The 17369-nt window shown below is 42.3% G+C and overlaps 1 protein-coding gene across 1 annotated transcript in view; it reads right to left on the bottom strand.

Moving 5' to 3' along the window:
* The window catches only part of LOC121168088 (collagen alpha-4(IV) chain-like), a 141263-nt gene that overhangs the window by 67604 nt on the left and 56290 nt on the right, over positions 1-17369 (bottom strand). The window contains exons 7-14 of the mRNA XM_040997854.1: positions 11539-11673; positions 10726-10770; positions 10414-10530; positions 6730-6798; positions 4550-4585; positions 3223-3285; positions 2877-2912; positions 2670-2711 (exon numbers count right to left, since the gene is read on the bottom strand). Of these exons, the coding sequence (XP_040853788.1) occupies positions 2670-2711; positions 2877-2912; positions 3223-3285; positions 4550-4585; positions 6730-6798; positions 10414-10530; positions 10726-10770; positions 11539-11673 (543 nt within the window). The remainder of the gene's footprint in view (positions 1-2669; positions 2712-2876; positions 2913-3222; positions 3286-4549; positions 4586-6729; positions 6799-10413; positions 10531-10725; positions 10771-11538; positions 11674-17369) is intronic.

Here is a 17369-nt window from a genome sequence, read left to right as displayed (position 1 = left end):
AATTCTACACAATCCTAATTTTTAATTCCTAGCCAATAATCTATCCCAAAATTTACATTATTAGACCATCTTACTCTGATTGGATTGTTTCAAATTTATTTTCAACAATATTTTATAACCCTATATTGGTTTGTGCACATACGCTTGGACAAAAAAGAAACTCCTTGAATTTATTATGTAACCGTGAAGTCTCACACAACTAGAGGACAGTTCTGAATGTTGCTGAATGACACCGCACATGTTTTTATTGCCCCTCTTTGGGTTGGTTAAAAGCCACTGCAGAGTAAGTCACGTGTGATAGCAGACCAGACCCTGCTGGCTGTGTTACTCTGGACAAGTTCCCAGCGGCCTCAGTTCCCATAACCCTCAGTTTTCTTTGCTGTGAAATGGGGACTATGATAATGCCTGCCTCAAAGTATTGTTTTTATTAAATAGGTGAGGCCCACAAAATATTAACTACATTGAGTGGTATACAGTAAATTCTCAAAGACATAAAAATTTTAAAAAATAATGTTTTTGACAGAAACAAACACCCAATGCTTTTCTGTTAGGAGAATATTGTATAATTTTTTAAAAAAAGGTAAAACAGAGGTTGCTGCTGTGATGTAGCGGGCTAAGCTGCTACCTGTGACACCGGCACTGGCATCCCTGGCTGCCCCACTTCCAGTTCAGCTCCCTGCTAATGCAGCAGAGACAGTAGTGGAGGAGGGCCCAAATGTGTGGGCCCCTGTAATCCACATGAGACTTAACTGGAGCTCCAGAATCCTGAATCCAGCCTGACCCAGCTCCAGCCACTGCTTCCATTTCGGAAGTGAACCAGCAGATGGCAGATCTCTGTCTGTCCCTATCTTTCTGTAACTTTCAAATAAATAAATAGTTTTTAAAAATCAAAGCAAGAATTCAACTTCATCATAGCCCTTTTAAACCACAGAAGAACCAGGCTCTCGGCACACTGTTTTTCTCTTGATGTATTTCAGAACCTAGTAAGGTACAGCCGCCGCCTTCAAGATTCCCACTGCAGGAGTGCTTGACTGAACACACACACAAACAGCACATGACAATTGTGAATCATGTCATGGTAAAGAGAACCAAAGTTAGTCTCACAGCTAGAATAAATCTGAGCAAAACCCACCGGGGCCAACAAATGGGAAAATTATTCAAACTATTGGTCATCGTTCTATTTTTCCAGGCTGTGGAAGTATCATTTATTCAATGTAATCAAAAGGATTCCGAAAAACAAAATGCAAAAGCATAGAATCATATTACCCAGAGACAATTAATAATGGTCATTTAGGGCAGCATTTCTTAAAATAGAGTGAACTGCCATGTTCCTGAGAGTTTTGCATCATACTTTCGAGTTTTGTTTCATGGACCCAACAATCGAAAGGATTCTAAGCATACTTTGCACAGCATTTGAATGGCTGCTCCATGGACATATACGTCCATGTTTTTCCACACTTTGAGTGTACAAATCCACCTGTGGCCTCAGCAGTCAAGGTCACTGAGCAGGTAATGCCTGCCTGGCTATAAGGCAGTGTCTTCAAATGGGAGTGTGTAGGCTACTCCGGCTTTGGCAGTACATTTCAGAAGCCCATGACTTCCCAAGTTTGGAGGTGATTATTTTATTCTCTTTTTATTCAGTCATCTCTCAAGCTCATCAGTACTTAAGGTTTAGGGTGGACTTTCCATCCCCACCCTCACAGGGCTATTTGACACCAACCTAGCACATGTTTGATTATCACAGCTGGGGAGGAGAGAAACTCGTGGTACACAGTGGACGGGGGGGGGGGGGGGGCAATCCACAGGGCAGTCCCTCAGCCTTGAAACATCACCGCACTGAGGGCGGGAAAGCCCGTCTAAAGGTACTAGTATGTTTTAGAGTCTTTGTGTCATTCTCTTTTCACAATTCAATACCTCTTTTTGCCACTTGTTCTTTCTGCTCAACATTGTATCACGGGCCCTTGCGGGCACCACAAAACCCTCAGCTTTGACCGTGGTGCTGCTCCACTGCATGATGCCAGCATAACTTAACCACACCGGAACTCTGCGGAAGCAGGACTAAATCCTGGTACCCAAGACCAGTTCAGGCCGGACAAGAGGAGATCCGTTTCCTCACTTTTGTTGAAAGAACTGCTCACTTGCTATTGGACATTCACCCCGTTTCTGAAACTCCGCCTTAAAGTATTTCCTAAAACATATTCTTACAGAGTCATTGCTTCTGCAGAAGTGATTACAAGGAGTGTTGGGAAAGAATGGAAAGGAGGACAGGAGGGAAGATGGGCTATGCTGCTAATTATTCCTGCTTCCAAGTCTTTTTGTTTGCATTTATATGTGGAGCTCAGGATTCTGTTGCAATCAAACAAATCCATAATTAAATAATTAATCCTATGGACATTGCACATTACCTTAAAATAGTCGCTTTTTTTTTTTTGGTTTTTTTTTTTTTTTGGCTAGGCTGAAATATCTCCTGCAAATTAACCCGAATGCAGTGTTAAATTTTGTGAGGAGTGTTACAGTCAAGGGTGATGATGCCATAATAATGCAGCAGAGAAAAGTTCTTATCCCTAAAGCTGATCAGCGCCTAGATAATGAGCACAAACTAAATACTAGGCAGGCAGCCCGCACAGCCTGACCTCTACAGCGCCACAGAGAAGTAGATGGACTCTTACCGGCTCTCCCTTTAGACCCTTCACTCCCACACCAGGATTGCCCTGGAAAAGAACAGGAAAGAAATTGCACAACTCTTCAACATTATAACAAAAGCCATTAGACTTTAGGCTACACCTTGGGACATCTAATAAGATCAAAGATAACACTTTGGCAAACATCACTTTTTCCATTACGCACATGCTAGTGTCCTACTCAGGACTTCCTACCTTCAAACCTGGGCTCCCAGGGCGGCCAGGAGGTCCCTAAGTCAATGACCAAAAAAAAAAAAAAAAATCAGAACTCAATGATAATGATCAGTCATAGAAATTAGAATGTGTCACTGTCGGCTTGCCCAAGTTCACAGTTAAGAAACTTAATGAAGGAATTTGAATCATGGATAGGCTGCTGTCACACATGAACATGATGCATTGGCTTACCCCAGGGAGCTCCAACCATCATAGTGGATTTTAAGAGCCCATTGGTACCATTGGTACCAAGACTACAGTTCTTTTCTGTTTATTTTCATGTTGGCTCTGGGTTTTGAAGGGACTGGGCAGGAAGTGCTGTTCTTACCGGCAACCCTGGAGCTCCAGAATATCCCATGGGACCTGAAGGTCCTCTAGCACCCCTTGATCCCTAGATACAAAAAACAAAAATCAACATCATTACTGTCAAAAATGCAATCCTTATCTCCAGCAGGAACTACAGGTAATCGCTAAGACATCACAACCCAAACCACACCTGCCCTAGGGAATCACCTCCAATGGCCGCTCTGACACGGTCATTACAACAGCACAGAGCAGGCCAGCAGCAGTGCACTGCAGCTCTGACTAACTCATATCTTTAGGATTGAATTCAGTCCCAGAGCTCAGTGACATGTCTGCAACTCAATTTTGTGATATCGAAAGCTTAGAACACAGCAAGTTTTTATCAGCTACTCCCAAATTCCACATAGGCTATTAATTTGATGCATACCAAGATGCTTTTAAATTCATGTTAATATATTAAAATAGTAATGTAGTTACTTAATAAAAAGTACACAGTCTATGAGATCAGTGTCAGTAAAAGTGTCGGCCCCAACTTGCAATGGTTCGGGCATGAACACTTTTCTGTAATATCTAAGCAATGGCAAAACTGCACACAAATGGGTGATATGAGTCTCATTTCTCCCACTGGTTTTGCCCTATTGAATGATTTGTATGACTAAATTACTCTCCTTAAGAGGACAAATTGGTGTTTCTCTTAACAGAGACCTTAAGGTATCTCCTTTCTTGTGTAGAAATGAACTTCAGTAGTAGTTACGAAACCAACATGGTCAAGTTACCGCATCAGAAGCCAGAAGTCACAAAGCTAAGTTACAATGCTCGGGAGGCAAAAGTGCTTTCAGTTTTAATCTCACAACATTGATAGATTAGAAAGATGAATATTAACATTCAACTAAACGTTTCAGGGATATAGGGAAAAAGATAGGGAGGTATGGGAAAATATTAGATATCACTTACAACCCTGGCAAGATGAAAAATGGTGTAGAGAGGTGATACAGTCATTTCCTTTGTAGCTGGCACACATACATACATTTACGTATTGTGTGTGTGGCTTCCAAACAGACTTGCCTTCCTGTAATTGTGTCTGTACATGCCTGAGCAATGCCAAATGGTGGCTCAGAGCAAAGGAAGCTTGTGGAGATCTGAAGATCGCTTCCCAGGCGTGCATCCTGAGCAGCCTATGGGCTACACTTGATTGAATGCTCTGCGGTAGTCCTCTTGAAAGCCTTAATTTTTAATAAGCAAGCTACATTTCCATTGTGTACTGAGTGGGCTCACAAGCTATGTGGTCCTGGTGTGGATGCAGGGCTGTTTGAGGAGCAATCAGAAACACAAGAGCTGCTCAGGAGACTTACTGGTAAGCCAGGTGGTCCTGGTTCCCCTCGGTCGCCCTGCAACAGTAAAGACACATTCTTTTGTATGAGAAACACAGTTTTTTTTCCCCCCTGAAGCACAGATCATGGAAAGATAGAAATATGCACACACGTTATTTGAATTGGCCTATCTGTGCCACTGGTTCAACTTGTCCATTTGGAGGGCGCAGTTACAGCAGGGCTCTGTGGAGGTCATTTTCCCTCTCCAATTCTCAGGCCTGAATTCTCCATCCTCTTTCTCCAGAAAGATCATTTGGGTCCTAACAACACGGAATCAACATTTTTGTCTTTCAAGCTGTTCTAAAGCCTCAGTGTAGTGACTCCACTTCCTGAGAGCTTTCCTGTCTTGGTCACTCCTTGCTTTGTACACACGCTTCATTCCTGTGGCCCACCCTATAGGGGACACAAAGTGAGCTTGTGGCGGACTCTTCTCACACCTGCTTCTGCCCAGAGTTACTGCTTTGTGCATCTGAACTAAAAACTAAGAACTTTGTGCATCTGAACTAAGAACTAAGGCTTACTTTAAAGGATTAAAAGGGTGGTGTCAGCTCCTTTTTTAAAAAACAAAATAAAATCCAGCGTGGCAAGAAACACATTTACACTGTTTTTGAGATAGATCACCATCCATTTTCAGAGGGTTTTCACGTTTTTCAAGGGAAACCCTTTACCCATGGAATACTAACTCCCCGTTTCCTCCCTCCTCCTCTTGGAAACGGCTGCTCTACTTCCAGTCTCTACAGATCTTACTTTTTAGGAAAACTCGTTACAATCACATACTATTAGTCATTGGTGACTGACTTATCTAACTTAATCTCATGTCATCAGCATGTATTCAGGTTGATGTGTGTGTCAGAATTTTCTTCTAAGACTGAAGTCATAGTCCATTGTATGCATATACCACATTTGTTTATTCATTGATTGATTTACCTTTCAATTACTTTCCACTTTTATCTGCTATAAACAATGCTACTATAAACACGAATGTATCAATACCTTAGTTTCTACTTTTAGTTCTTCCAAACAAATACTCACAAGTGGAATTTCTGGGTCATATGATAATTTGTTTTAAGTTTAAGTACATCATACTGGTTCCAAAGTGATATGGATTTTGATGTTAATTAATATACATTGAAAGCTATAACCAAGCCATAATTCTTGATATACAATAGTCTCCCTTAAGGACAATGATCACATGTCCTGGAAATGTACTGCCTTTCTTGTTGATTCATCATTTTTACTGATCTCATTCTACTTATCTGTAGCTTATGTTAGAGAAATGATATGCTTTCTCCAGAGTTTACGTTTGTGTTGATTATAAAGGCCCTGAGGACAGCGAAAATGGGAAGAGGCTGGATTAAACAAAAAAAATAGTAGAACCTGGGTGTAGTTCATTAATTATGACAAATATAACAATATAACAATAATTATGACTAATATAAAGATATGTTTAGCAAAACATGGAGCTGGATGTGGGGTACATGGAAACCCTGAAGTACTGCACAACTGTTGCCTTACAAATTTCAAACTATTCAAAGTTTAGTTTTGAACATTCACAACCAACCCACTGTTAAAAGCACAAAAGCATTAAAATGATAAAGGACAGGCTATAAGGTTTTCAAGATTTTCAGCATCAATAGTGATAGTGATCTTTCAACAATACTGTGCAATAAATACTAATATTAAAATGTTTTAACTGTAAATAAAGCAATGATCTTCAAAAGGGCTCGCTCACCACACAGGGCACACTTGGTCATGTCTGGAATGCTGTTGAGGGGGAGAAGAGAATATGCCAACAGACTCTAAAGAGCAGAGACCAGAGACCATGGATGCATGAAAGCCCTCCACTGCACGGGTCAGCCTTTATGACACAAGATTATCTGAGCCTCCAGATCAGAAGCACCAAACCCAAAAAGCCCTGAAATAAGCGCATCACTGTGGCTCTCAATGGACAGAAGACATTAGGATTTTATAGCTAGACTAACTGAAACCAATGCCTCCATATAACTATGGTGTCATTCCCATGCAGTGTAATGACAAAAAAAAAAAAAAAATCAGTGTATTTCAAAAGAAATAAAATATCTGCCAGGGAACACTCATCCTGTATAAATCTGCCTATTTGGGAAGAAAAAAGAGTTTCAAATCAACATGACCACACCACTCACCTGAATGCCTTTAACACCACCTGAAATGAACACTGAATTTCCTTTTTCTCCCTTTTCCCCAGAAAGGCCCTAAAAACAAAATATTCACTTAAGGTTAAAAAAAGCACATTTCCTTTTCTTTACAAAATATTATTCACACTAGAATGTCCACAACTGTAGGCTTCACTAGAGAAATCGTTTTATCATTATTACCATCATATTAACATCATCCCAAGGTTTTCACTTAGCTTGATTCCAACGTTAGTTAAAAGTTTTTATGGGATCTCTTCAAACCAGACTCTACTGCTATGTAGTTATTCACTAATTATTCAACAAGGAAATTGCATTTTCCTTGTAATATAACTCACTTATATTATTCCTGCAAATAATCAATTTTGCAACTGTTTAATTTGTGCCCTAGAAATGGTAAAAGCAACTTAATTTTGTTTATTACAGGATTTGTATCAAACATGGTGCTTCTAGGCTATGAATCCTTTTGTCCAAATAATTTCTAAAAACATAGCCAGCTCCATTTACAAGGTGTTTATATATAACTGCTAATTTGTTTCTGGTAGTTTCTACAAGTGAATAAAATAAAAAGTATACTTTTGTTCTCCCCAAGGCTTTCATACTTAACATCTTAATATCCTACTCAGTTTGCTATGTCATGATCTAATTACCTCAAATAAATGCTGTTATCTTTATATATCAATACAGCTCAATATACATTAATATATATCATATCGATATGTATACTGAATATATGCTATGACTATATCAACAAATATACCAATGAATATATGATTGAATGTAGTTATAAATATATCAATTCATAGATCACTATACAACTATACATTAAAATTTTAAATTAACCCCTCCCACAAAGCATATCTGACTTTATTTCCAGCAGTAAATACCTATTGGTTTTATAGAAGAAAGTTCTGTTCAGAGTTAACTTGAGGGATCATATTGGTCCATAATACTCTTAGTATTATACAGTTCCAGTCTGCAAACATTTCAGCTATATTTAAGTCAAAATACAGCAACACAGTCCAACTTCCATTTACCACTGTAGCTGGAATGAAGACTGCATGAAGGCAGGTTTTACTAACTCTTCAGACTCTAACTCACTACTAAATAACAAATGCCAATCATGACCACCAACTGCTCGTGACGCTTTTCTTTTTCTAAGATTTGTTTATTTTTATTGGAAAGGCAGATATACAATGAGAAGGAGATAGAGGGAAAGATCTTTAGTCCACTGACTCGTTTCCTTAAGTGGCTGCAGCGACAGGAGCCAGGTGATTTTGTGATTCTTTAGGGTCTTCCACACAGGTGCAAATCCTAAGGCTTTGGCCCATATGGAATCCCAGCACAGCCAAGGCAAGGATTAACCACCAGGCTATCATGCCGGGCCCACATCACTGCTTTCAAGGATGATGATGGATTGCTACACCTTTATTATTCAGATTATACACACACACACACACACACACACACACACACACACACACAGCACAAGGCACGTCTTCACGTTGTCTATTTCTAAATGACACAAGAATGATAAATTCTCAAATGAAATTTTACAAAAGTAGAGTTGAAAGAGGGAATTGGCCGAAAAAAATGGAAGTGAAGCAAAGAAACAAAAAACGGCAGTGATGAAAGTGAAATTCAAATAGAGCAGAAATAGGTTACAGAAAAACAGCTGACCATGGGGTGTGAGCACCGCTTTGGGGAGCAGGGTGCTGCAGCCGCTCCCAGGAGTAGGAAAGACCTTTGCAAGATGGCAGCTGGCCCAGGGCCAGGAGGCAGGGTTAGTCTCGCCAGCAGGTAAACAGGAAGTCACAGGGATAGGCTGATGCCCTTGCTGCGATTATGTCATTGCTACTGGCCTATCAGGTAGCGCCAAGTGGACCACGGGGAGAAGTGATTGGTGGAGAGCAGTATAAAAGCAGCCGCTAAAAGCAATAGACAGGAGAAGAACAAAGAAGAACGGGGCAGCAGAGAGGGGGTACAAAAGCTAAGACCTTTGGCGGCGGTGGGGGAAGCAGCAGAGAAAAGCTAAGACCTTTGGGGAGAAAAGCAGCAGAACGAGGGGTACAAAAGCAACAAGACCGATGGGGACAAGAACGGGGAGAAAAGCAGCAGAGAAAAGCTATAGACCTACAGGGAAAAAAGCGGAGAAAAGCTAAGACCTTCGGGGAGAAAAGCAGCAGAAAGAAGGGTACAAAAGCAATAAGACCTATGGGGAGGAGAACGGGGAGAAAAGCAGCAGAGAAAAGCTAAGACCTACAGGGAAAAACGGAGAAAGAGTGTAGAAGCAGCCGCTTTTGGCAGTAAGGGAGGGAGTCTGGTTGCGGGTCATCTTTTTCCCCCCCATCATCAAGAGTGCCTCGTAGGTAGAGTCGCTGCTGGCCGGCAACAACTGGTGGCCTAAATGGGGGATTCCCAGCCAGTGCCGGCATAAGTGCATAGAGTACGTTTAAAAGTTATTTAATTTTCACCTTGGAGGCGGCGGTTTCTTGTTTGAGAGGCGGCATAGCCATTGGCAGTGACTGCTCATAAGATAGACCAATGAACTAGAGATAGGAAGAGACTCCTGAACCCCAAAAAGGCAGGACCTATGACACCCCTAATCAGCAAGAAGTAGCTACAGAAGATGATTCTGCGCCCCTCAGCAATCCTTAGAATTGGGGTTGGGAAGTCTCTAAGGAAATTAGGCAGCTAGTTCAGGGTCATGAGCTTGGAAGTCACCCACAAACCCTGGAACCTTGCTGGAAAGGACCTTACCCGGTGATCCTGAACACTCCATGGCCATGAAGGTGGCTGAAATCAACCCCTGAATTCATCATTCCCGGCAAGAAAAGTGGGGGAGCTGTGGGAAGCAGGCTGCCACAGCCGCTCCCAGGAGTGGGAAAGGCCTTTGCAAGATGGCGGCTGGCCCAGGGCCAGGAGGCGGGGTTGGTCTCGCCAGCAGGTAAACAGGAAGTCACAGGGATAGGCTGATGCCATTGCTGTGATTATGTCATTGCTACTGGCCTATCAGGTAGCGCCAAGTGGACCACGGGGAGAAGTGATTGGTGGAGAGCAGTATAAAAGCAGCCGCTAAAAGCAATAGATGGGAGAAGAACAAAGAGGAAACGGGGCAGCAGAGAGGGGTACAAAAGCTAAGACCTTTGGCGGCGGGGGGGGGGGGGGGGGGGGGGGGAAGCAGTGGAGAGAGGGCTAGAAAAGCAGCGGAGAGGAGAAAAGCTAAGACCTTCCGGGAAGAAAAGCGGTACAAAAGCAATAAGACTGGTGGTGAGAATGGGGAGAAAAACAGCAGAGAAAAGCTAAGACCTACAAGGAAAAACGGAGAAAGTATAAAAGCAGCCGCTTTTGGCAATAAGGGGTCCGGTTGCAGGTCCGGTTTTTCCCAGACCCTCAAGAGTGCCTCGTAGGTGTCGCTGCTGGCCGGCGACACACTACCATTAAAAGCTCTGTATGAAATAAGGAACATCAGTGCAACAGAACAGAAACCTCAGAAGTGAGCCCACAGACACACACAGCCAGCTAAACAAGAGAACTGAAAATAAACCCAGGTGTAAAGAGTTAGATCTCTTCAACAAATGCTCTGGGCACACTTATATTAAACCCTCCAAGCCTGTTCCACGAGGGAGACTTTGCATTTAATGCTTCTATGGGGATGAACTCTGGGTGTCTTACTGGCAGGCCTCTTGAGCCAGGAACTCCTCGTTCTCCTGGCAAACCTGGTTCACCTCTAGAGCCGTTGTAGCCATCCATGCCAGGTTTGCCTCTGGGTCCAGGAGGCCCCGGGTGCCCCTGCAGGAAATATCACAGAAGTCTTATTGCAGGAAAACCATACCATAAAGTTGATGTAATATGGATGCACAAATTGTGGCCGTTGTGATTCAAATGTTTGCTGCTTTAATTTTGTGAAACTTTCTTCCCTATCAAAAGAACTTTGTTTCTTCTCCCCCCCCCATTTTTAAAAAATTAAACTTAGAAAATACTTACAGGTATGCCATCCAAACCTGGAAATCCAGGAACACCAGTTGGACCCTAAAAATTCCAGAAAAGGAAGATACACGGTTCACTAAATTACTAGATTAACAAGTTGATTTACATGACATGGATGATTAGTGGTGTCTCTGGCTGGAATATGGTTATCTTCTCTGTTGAAATTGAATCTCCATTATGAGATCTTAAGAGGGTGGCTTTTCGAGGTGGAGCTGGAAGGTAATTAGGATTAACTAGGATCAATGTGATGCAATCATTATGATTGAATGGTGGAAACTTAGTTAAAAACAGACCAGGTGAGACACATCGTTTCTCTTGGCCATGTCCTGCTTGAAGTCCCTTGACTTTGAACCAGAACCATAAGCCTAAATGAAACTTTAAAAATGCACAACTGCAGGTATTTTATTAACAAGCAACAGACTAACACAATGACTAGTATCTAAAAACATTAAGTCATTGTCACCTATTTTATGTTCACCACCATGTGTCTAAATCAGCTCAAAGCAGTCAACACACTGTAAGCCAGAAATCTAGCCTCTTGGAATCTACCCTCAAGAGCAAACTCTGCAATAGGAACGCAGGCGATTTGTAGGATTATTTATATTGACTTATACCACATAAAGTTTGCTTCGAATCTCAAGTTCTCATCGACAGTGAGTTGCAGTCTCAAACCAGGGGTTGGGAGCCAACACTGCACGTCATCAGCAAGTTTATATCTAGCTTACGATAAGCTGTGGTGTGCAGTAGTGCAAAAGATCCGCAAGGCATGCTGGGAAGGCTACTGTGACTCTCCCTGCAGCAGCATCGCACCTTATCTCCTGTGTCGCCTGCTGCTCCAGGAGGGCCACTGTCACCTCTCATTCCTTTTTCTCCTGGAATCCCGGGGGGTCCTGGGGGGCCCAGCGGCCCTATTGGACCCTGTGGTCCCAGTGGTCCTGGCTGACCCTGAAAAGCAAAATGAGAAAGAGAATGAGACCATGCTTGTCTTCTGACACAGCTTCAGTCACTTGGGCCCAAATTCAAGTGTGCAGCTGCACTTGAGCACACACTAATAGCAGAAATGCAAATGGTCGACTTAATGCAAGATGAGAAACAGCGACTTTCCTCTTCAATTTAAATTTGTTTTATGACCAATTTTTCTCCCTTAGCACATGCGTGAGTGTGAGAGTGGTGTATATGTGTACAAACACATATCAACAGACTGATTATCATCCCATTTTCATTCTGTTAAATTTGTAGATCTTGGGCTACTTTGTTAATTTTTTTTTTAAACTGTCTACTGTTTTACTCAGTGGTTGCTTATTGTGACAATTATTGAAGGAAAAGCTGCCAGACCGCTGGATTTCAAATAGCTAATAGTTTGCCTTTTAGGAGTGAATACTTATTTTAGCTACATTTACCCAGTTTTTTAGTTATAATCTGACATCAGGCTCTCAATCACTTCATATTTATACAATTCAATCTTTCATGAGTGAAAAGGTGACTTGTTTCAAGTGGAAGCTGTAATCCACCTTACCCTGATAGACCCCTTCAACACGGCCTGCCCATTGCATTCTTGGCATCTTGGCATTTTTGATCTTTAAACTTATGGTCAATATATTGTCTCATTAGATATGAGTACAATGGGGGCTAGGTGAGCTGGCACAGATGGCACCCACAAGCCAGATCACCCATTCACCTAGGATACCCACCTGGGCCAAACTTTACAAAAATGTAACTTTAATATAGTATTCACGATTTACACAAATGTATTTTATACATTCAATCATGTTTTGACCAACATTTCAAAACTGAAGAAGTTATTTGAATAAACTATAAAATCTAGAACCAATGTTTCCAAGTGACACTTGAGACTCAATATGCCAGCCCAGCCTCTAGCTTGATATGGAGAGAGAAGACCTTCTGATAAACAGAAGAGCCTTTTAACGGCTTGCTATCCAAGTACAAAAATCTCACTCTAGAGAGAAACTTCATAACAGGAAGTTTATAAAGACTTTCACCAATGCAGGGCAATTTTGCCTTACCAATGCCATTTTAAATTTGTCCAGCCCCACAAAATGATACAGCCGTTTGTATTGGATAGATCTCAGTATGTAGACATAAAAGCTTGACGGCGATCAGAGGTACCTACTCAGACAAGATCTTGTAAAACTAAGGGAACTGTCAGCCTGTCAGGGGATATGGAATCCCCGCTGCCTTAAAACCAGCAGCTTGTTGGTTCAGCGAAGGTGGCCCAGTGCAGCCATGGTAATAGGACCCTGTGAGAGTGTTGGCTGACTACTCCCCTCTCTGCCAGGACACAACCACAGAGTCCCAGGCTAGCCCATAAGCAAGGATGCCAGCACTCTTCATATGATTTAACCACATTATATGGCAGATGTTCCAAGAACTCGCTGATGGGAAGAAAACATAAGTGAGCCCAACCAGTCCTGGTCCATATTGGGGTGCATCCTAGACAGCTTTGCTTGCTGTGACCAGGCCCCCATAAGGAGAAAGCAGGGTAGAGTCCTCGGGTTTGGGGCCCAGGACAGGAAGCCCACAACAGTAATACAAGAATATCTACTGTAGTACTACAAAGGGAGTATGGAAAGCTGGGAATCCTGGGGCTGTCCACCTGTATGTTGCTGAATAGAGTAGAATCTCCAATATTGTAGAACACACACAGCCTGTGTCAATGTGGGTTCCCCAAGAGCCACAAGTAGGACAAGAAGCCAGTGTAAAGAGTTCAGATTTGCAAAATGGAGGTGGCTCGGGTAAGGGACAAGAAATGATGAAAGGGAAGGGAAGCAGCATTGAGCCAGTGGCAACTAAAGCAACCTCTGTAAGGACAGGCTACGGGTCAGCATGGAATCCGCGTCACAGGGTCCTCCAGCCCTGAGATTCTGGACTGCTCAGATCCTCAGCATCTCCCTCTATCAACTGCTCAGATCTAAGAACCAAGCACTCAGTTGCTCAGCGCACTGCCCAGCAGAGGAAAGGTCACTCGTTATTATATAGTACAAGGGATCCCAAAAGGCTCATGGAAAATGTGTGGAAGATCGTTTAAATTTTCAATTTTTTTCACATTAAGATAAGTTTATCTTTTAATTCCGTTTCCACAAACTTTAGAAGTATGTTCATATTGCTATAAATGGATAATAGCTCCATGAAACAAGCCAAAGAATCACCTATCAAAGAATTCCCAACTGTAGGGAAACAAAAAGGCAGACATTTCTCCTAAGGTGCTTTTATAAACTATCATCTCCAGCAAGATACCCAGGAGACAGCAGGTCTTGGCAGTAAACTTAGAAGCACAATGTCACCGGCTTTGTGACTCTGTAGGAACAAATGCCACTTCTATTAAGTCAATGGCTCAGTCAAAACCTTTAACATCTGCCTAAATGTCACAAGTCAGAATTCCCCATTACATGTGTCTGTCCTTCACCTGTTGATCCCTCTCAGCATAGCTGCCACTCATTGACTATGTGTAACATGAAAAGCTTAGACCTTTCAAAGAATTTATTTAAATGTGTCTTATGTAAAAGGCAACAGCAAATGGAGTTAATTTGTGCACAAAGCATTTTGGGGGGTATTAAAGGTTATACGATTAAATTCTACACAGATGCTAGACTACAATTTAAAAGGAAGACTAATTGCTTCAGATGACCTTTTTAATTTATGTTAATCTTACGAAGCTTAAAAATTTTTTTTGCAAACATTAAATTCAGGAAATTGCTAGGTTTTTTAAATTTCATTAAGTTTGGAATTATCCTTTTGTCTTGCATGCAATTTATACGCAATCTCTAAATTACCTTTTGTGACTGTAGTACTATGCAATAATGTATCATTTGGCTACATGACAAAATGCACACTCGACGATAAAGGGCAACTGAGAAGATGGCAGCCAATTAACTTGCCACAAATCTCTTTAATGTGCCTCTGCATAGCCATGCAATAACGAACTCAGTGAGCTAATGGAATTTTCCCGAGAAAAAAAGGAGAATGTTCAGCACTGTAGTAAGAATAATAAAACCCACTGAGCACAGAAACATGTCCTGGCTTCAGAGAGCCATGAAAGCAGGAAAGCCAAGAAGGGTGGCTTGCAGAAGGACACTGACCCCTCTCTTGCTCTGGGCTTCCCACACTGACGCCAAGGCCGTTTCTGAACGCAGCCGCCCTTTCTTCAGTAACACGCACTGCTGTGACTGCAGCACTGCTTCCTGAAATCGTGGCTTTCCCGTCCACATCCTGCCTCTAATAACACCTGTGACTGATCCTGGAGGGGACAGGCCTGGTGACCCAGGTCGGAATGGTAACAAAGGCACAGCACAGTCGGTGGTTAGTACAGTCACAGCAGCTCATCTCCAGACCCGAACAAAGACCTGGGTGAGTGAGTGCTCGTGTATCTGAGCCCCAGCCCCAGAACACTGGCTTACAGGCTTTATGCAAGACGGCAATAACTTCACACCAAAGCGTGCGGAACACAGCTCCAATGATGTCATTAGAAAGTTACGTCCTCATTGCAACCACGTCAAGCAACAAGCACATCCTCTAATTTGCAAATGAGAAACCTAAACATAAAACAGCAAACGCTGCCTTTTTTTATAGGCACAAAGACTATGTGCCTTCAGAGTGAATGTCATTTTTCATCTTTCGTATAAATAGGTAGTGTGCTATTTTAACAAATTTTGAAGCTACGCTAAATGTTGTATAACATTACGAAGTATGTCAGAAAGTTACTCAAGAAGTTTCCCAAGCGCTGATGCTTGAAACTGTCATTTGTTAATTTACCCAACTTGAGTAAATACTTTACCCACAGCAATACAATGGAAAAAAGTGTTTTCATTACTTCACTGAAAAAGGTTTCATAAAAATATGCTTATAAGTAAATATTCTTATTTGTAAAGCTACAATAGAATCTACTCTAAGATAAATACACAAAAATAACAGACATAAAAGACGTTTTTATGAATAGTCATTAAAGAACCATAGGAATTTTGCATTTAATACATGAGCCACTCCCGATTCTATACCTTTTACGATGTACAATAGTATGCTGTAAAACAGGTTGCTATCCTGAACTGAGTTTAACAAAATGGAAAAGCTGCCCAAGGGAACGACTGTCCATATGTTTGACTGCAGTCAAGCATAAAATTGCTCTGGAATTTGTAACTTTCCGTGTGAAATGGTGAAGCCGGAAGAGCCACAGTATCCAGAAGCGCCACCCAGGACGTCCCCTCTGGATTTTGTTGCCTGGTAATTCTTTAACACAGAGAAGTTTTTCTAGCAGAGCTAGTGTCATTTGCTCTTCACAACAGAGTGGAGGAGACCAAAAAGTAAAAGGATATGTAGTTTTTAAAAAACCTATCTATGCCGAGTGTCGTATCCTAGCAGCTAAAGTCCTCACCTTGCATGTGCTAAGAGTCCATCTGGGCACCAGTTCTAACCCTGGCAGCCCCACTTCCCATCCAGCTTCCTGCTTGTGGCCTGAGAACCAGCAGAGGATGGCCCAAAACCTTGGGACCCTGCACCCAGGTGGGAGGGCTGAATAAGCTCCGGGCTCCTGGCTTCAGATCAGCTCAGCTCTGGCCATTGCGGCTGCTTGGGGAGTGAATCAATGGACAGAAGATCTTCCTCTCGGTCTCTCCTCTCTGTATATCTGACTTTGCATTAAAATTCTTAAAAAAAAAAAAAATCAAATCTCCAACTCACCTTTTGGTTGTCTCTGATCGGAGACCTACCCCAAAAATCTAAGAAACGCCCTGTCACTTTTGCTGTCTGGGGACAAGAAGCCAAATGCACATGACAGGTAGCCATATTTACAATTACTTCATGGCCTTTTCCCACCAGGAGTTGAATCAGTGTTAAGAAGTATAGATGGACGAATGACTGAGCAGATAAGCAAGGAGCTTTTTAAGACTGCTACTTCATGTCGCTTGGTGGCACGCAGGTACAGAGAGCGGCTGGCTCACTCCCCAGACAGCATCAACAGTCGGAACAAGGCACCCTCCACCCTACTCCCACGTATGGCTACAGGGCCCAAGCACCCTGTGTTCCAGGAGCATTAACTGGGAACTGGATCGCAAGTACAACAAGCAGGACTTGGAACGGCACTTTAATAGGGCGTTCCAGCATTGTGAGCAGTAGTGTACTGTGCCACAGTGACAACCCCCAAAACAGATTTGAAATAAGAATTATATGGAATTGTACAAACACTTCTGGGCTCTAAAACCAAGACACATTAAGATTCAGGGCACTGTTGGAAGGAGGAGGTTGGCTGTCAAGCTGTATTTGTGGCTATCAACCTCTGTAACTTGCCTCATTGTCATCAGTAACAGAAACAGGAGGCCCTCACACTCTGGCATGCCCACTGTGACATTCAAATCCAACCCTCAATCCAATCTGCAAAGGGTAACATTTAAAAAAAGTCTAGGGGTTTTCTATGTCCTTTCATAAAAATTAAAAGTAGTGTCAATCATCTGTTTAAAAGTTCTCTATTGTGGTTTCTGGGGGAATTTTCTAGACCCATCCTGTTTCTCCAGCTGATTTCTAGAAATGACCAAAGCATTTCCCTCCAATGCCTGCCCTTCCTGCTTGCTTCCCATCTCTGCAGATGGTGGCACTGTGGCTTCCACGAATCCAGGCTGCTGCCTGGCTGTCAG

Source organism: Ochotona curzoniae, unplaced genomic scaffold (assembly GCF_017591425.1).
Source record: "Ochotona curzoniae isolate NIBS_2020 unplaced genomic scaffold, NIBS_Ocur_1.0 patch53, whole genome shotgun sequence".
Classification (NCBI taxonomy): domain Eukaryota; kingdom Metazoa; phylum Chordata; class Mammalia; order Lagomorpha; family Ochotonidae; genus Ochotona; species Ochotona curzoniae.
Note: the sequence above shows the minus strand (reverse complement) of the source record. Positions and strands in the feature narration are given on the sequence as shown.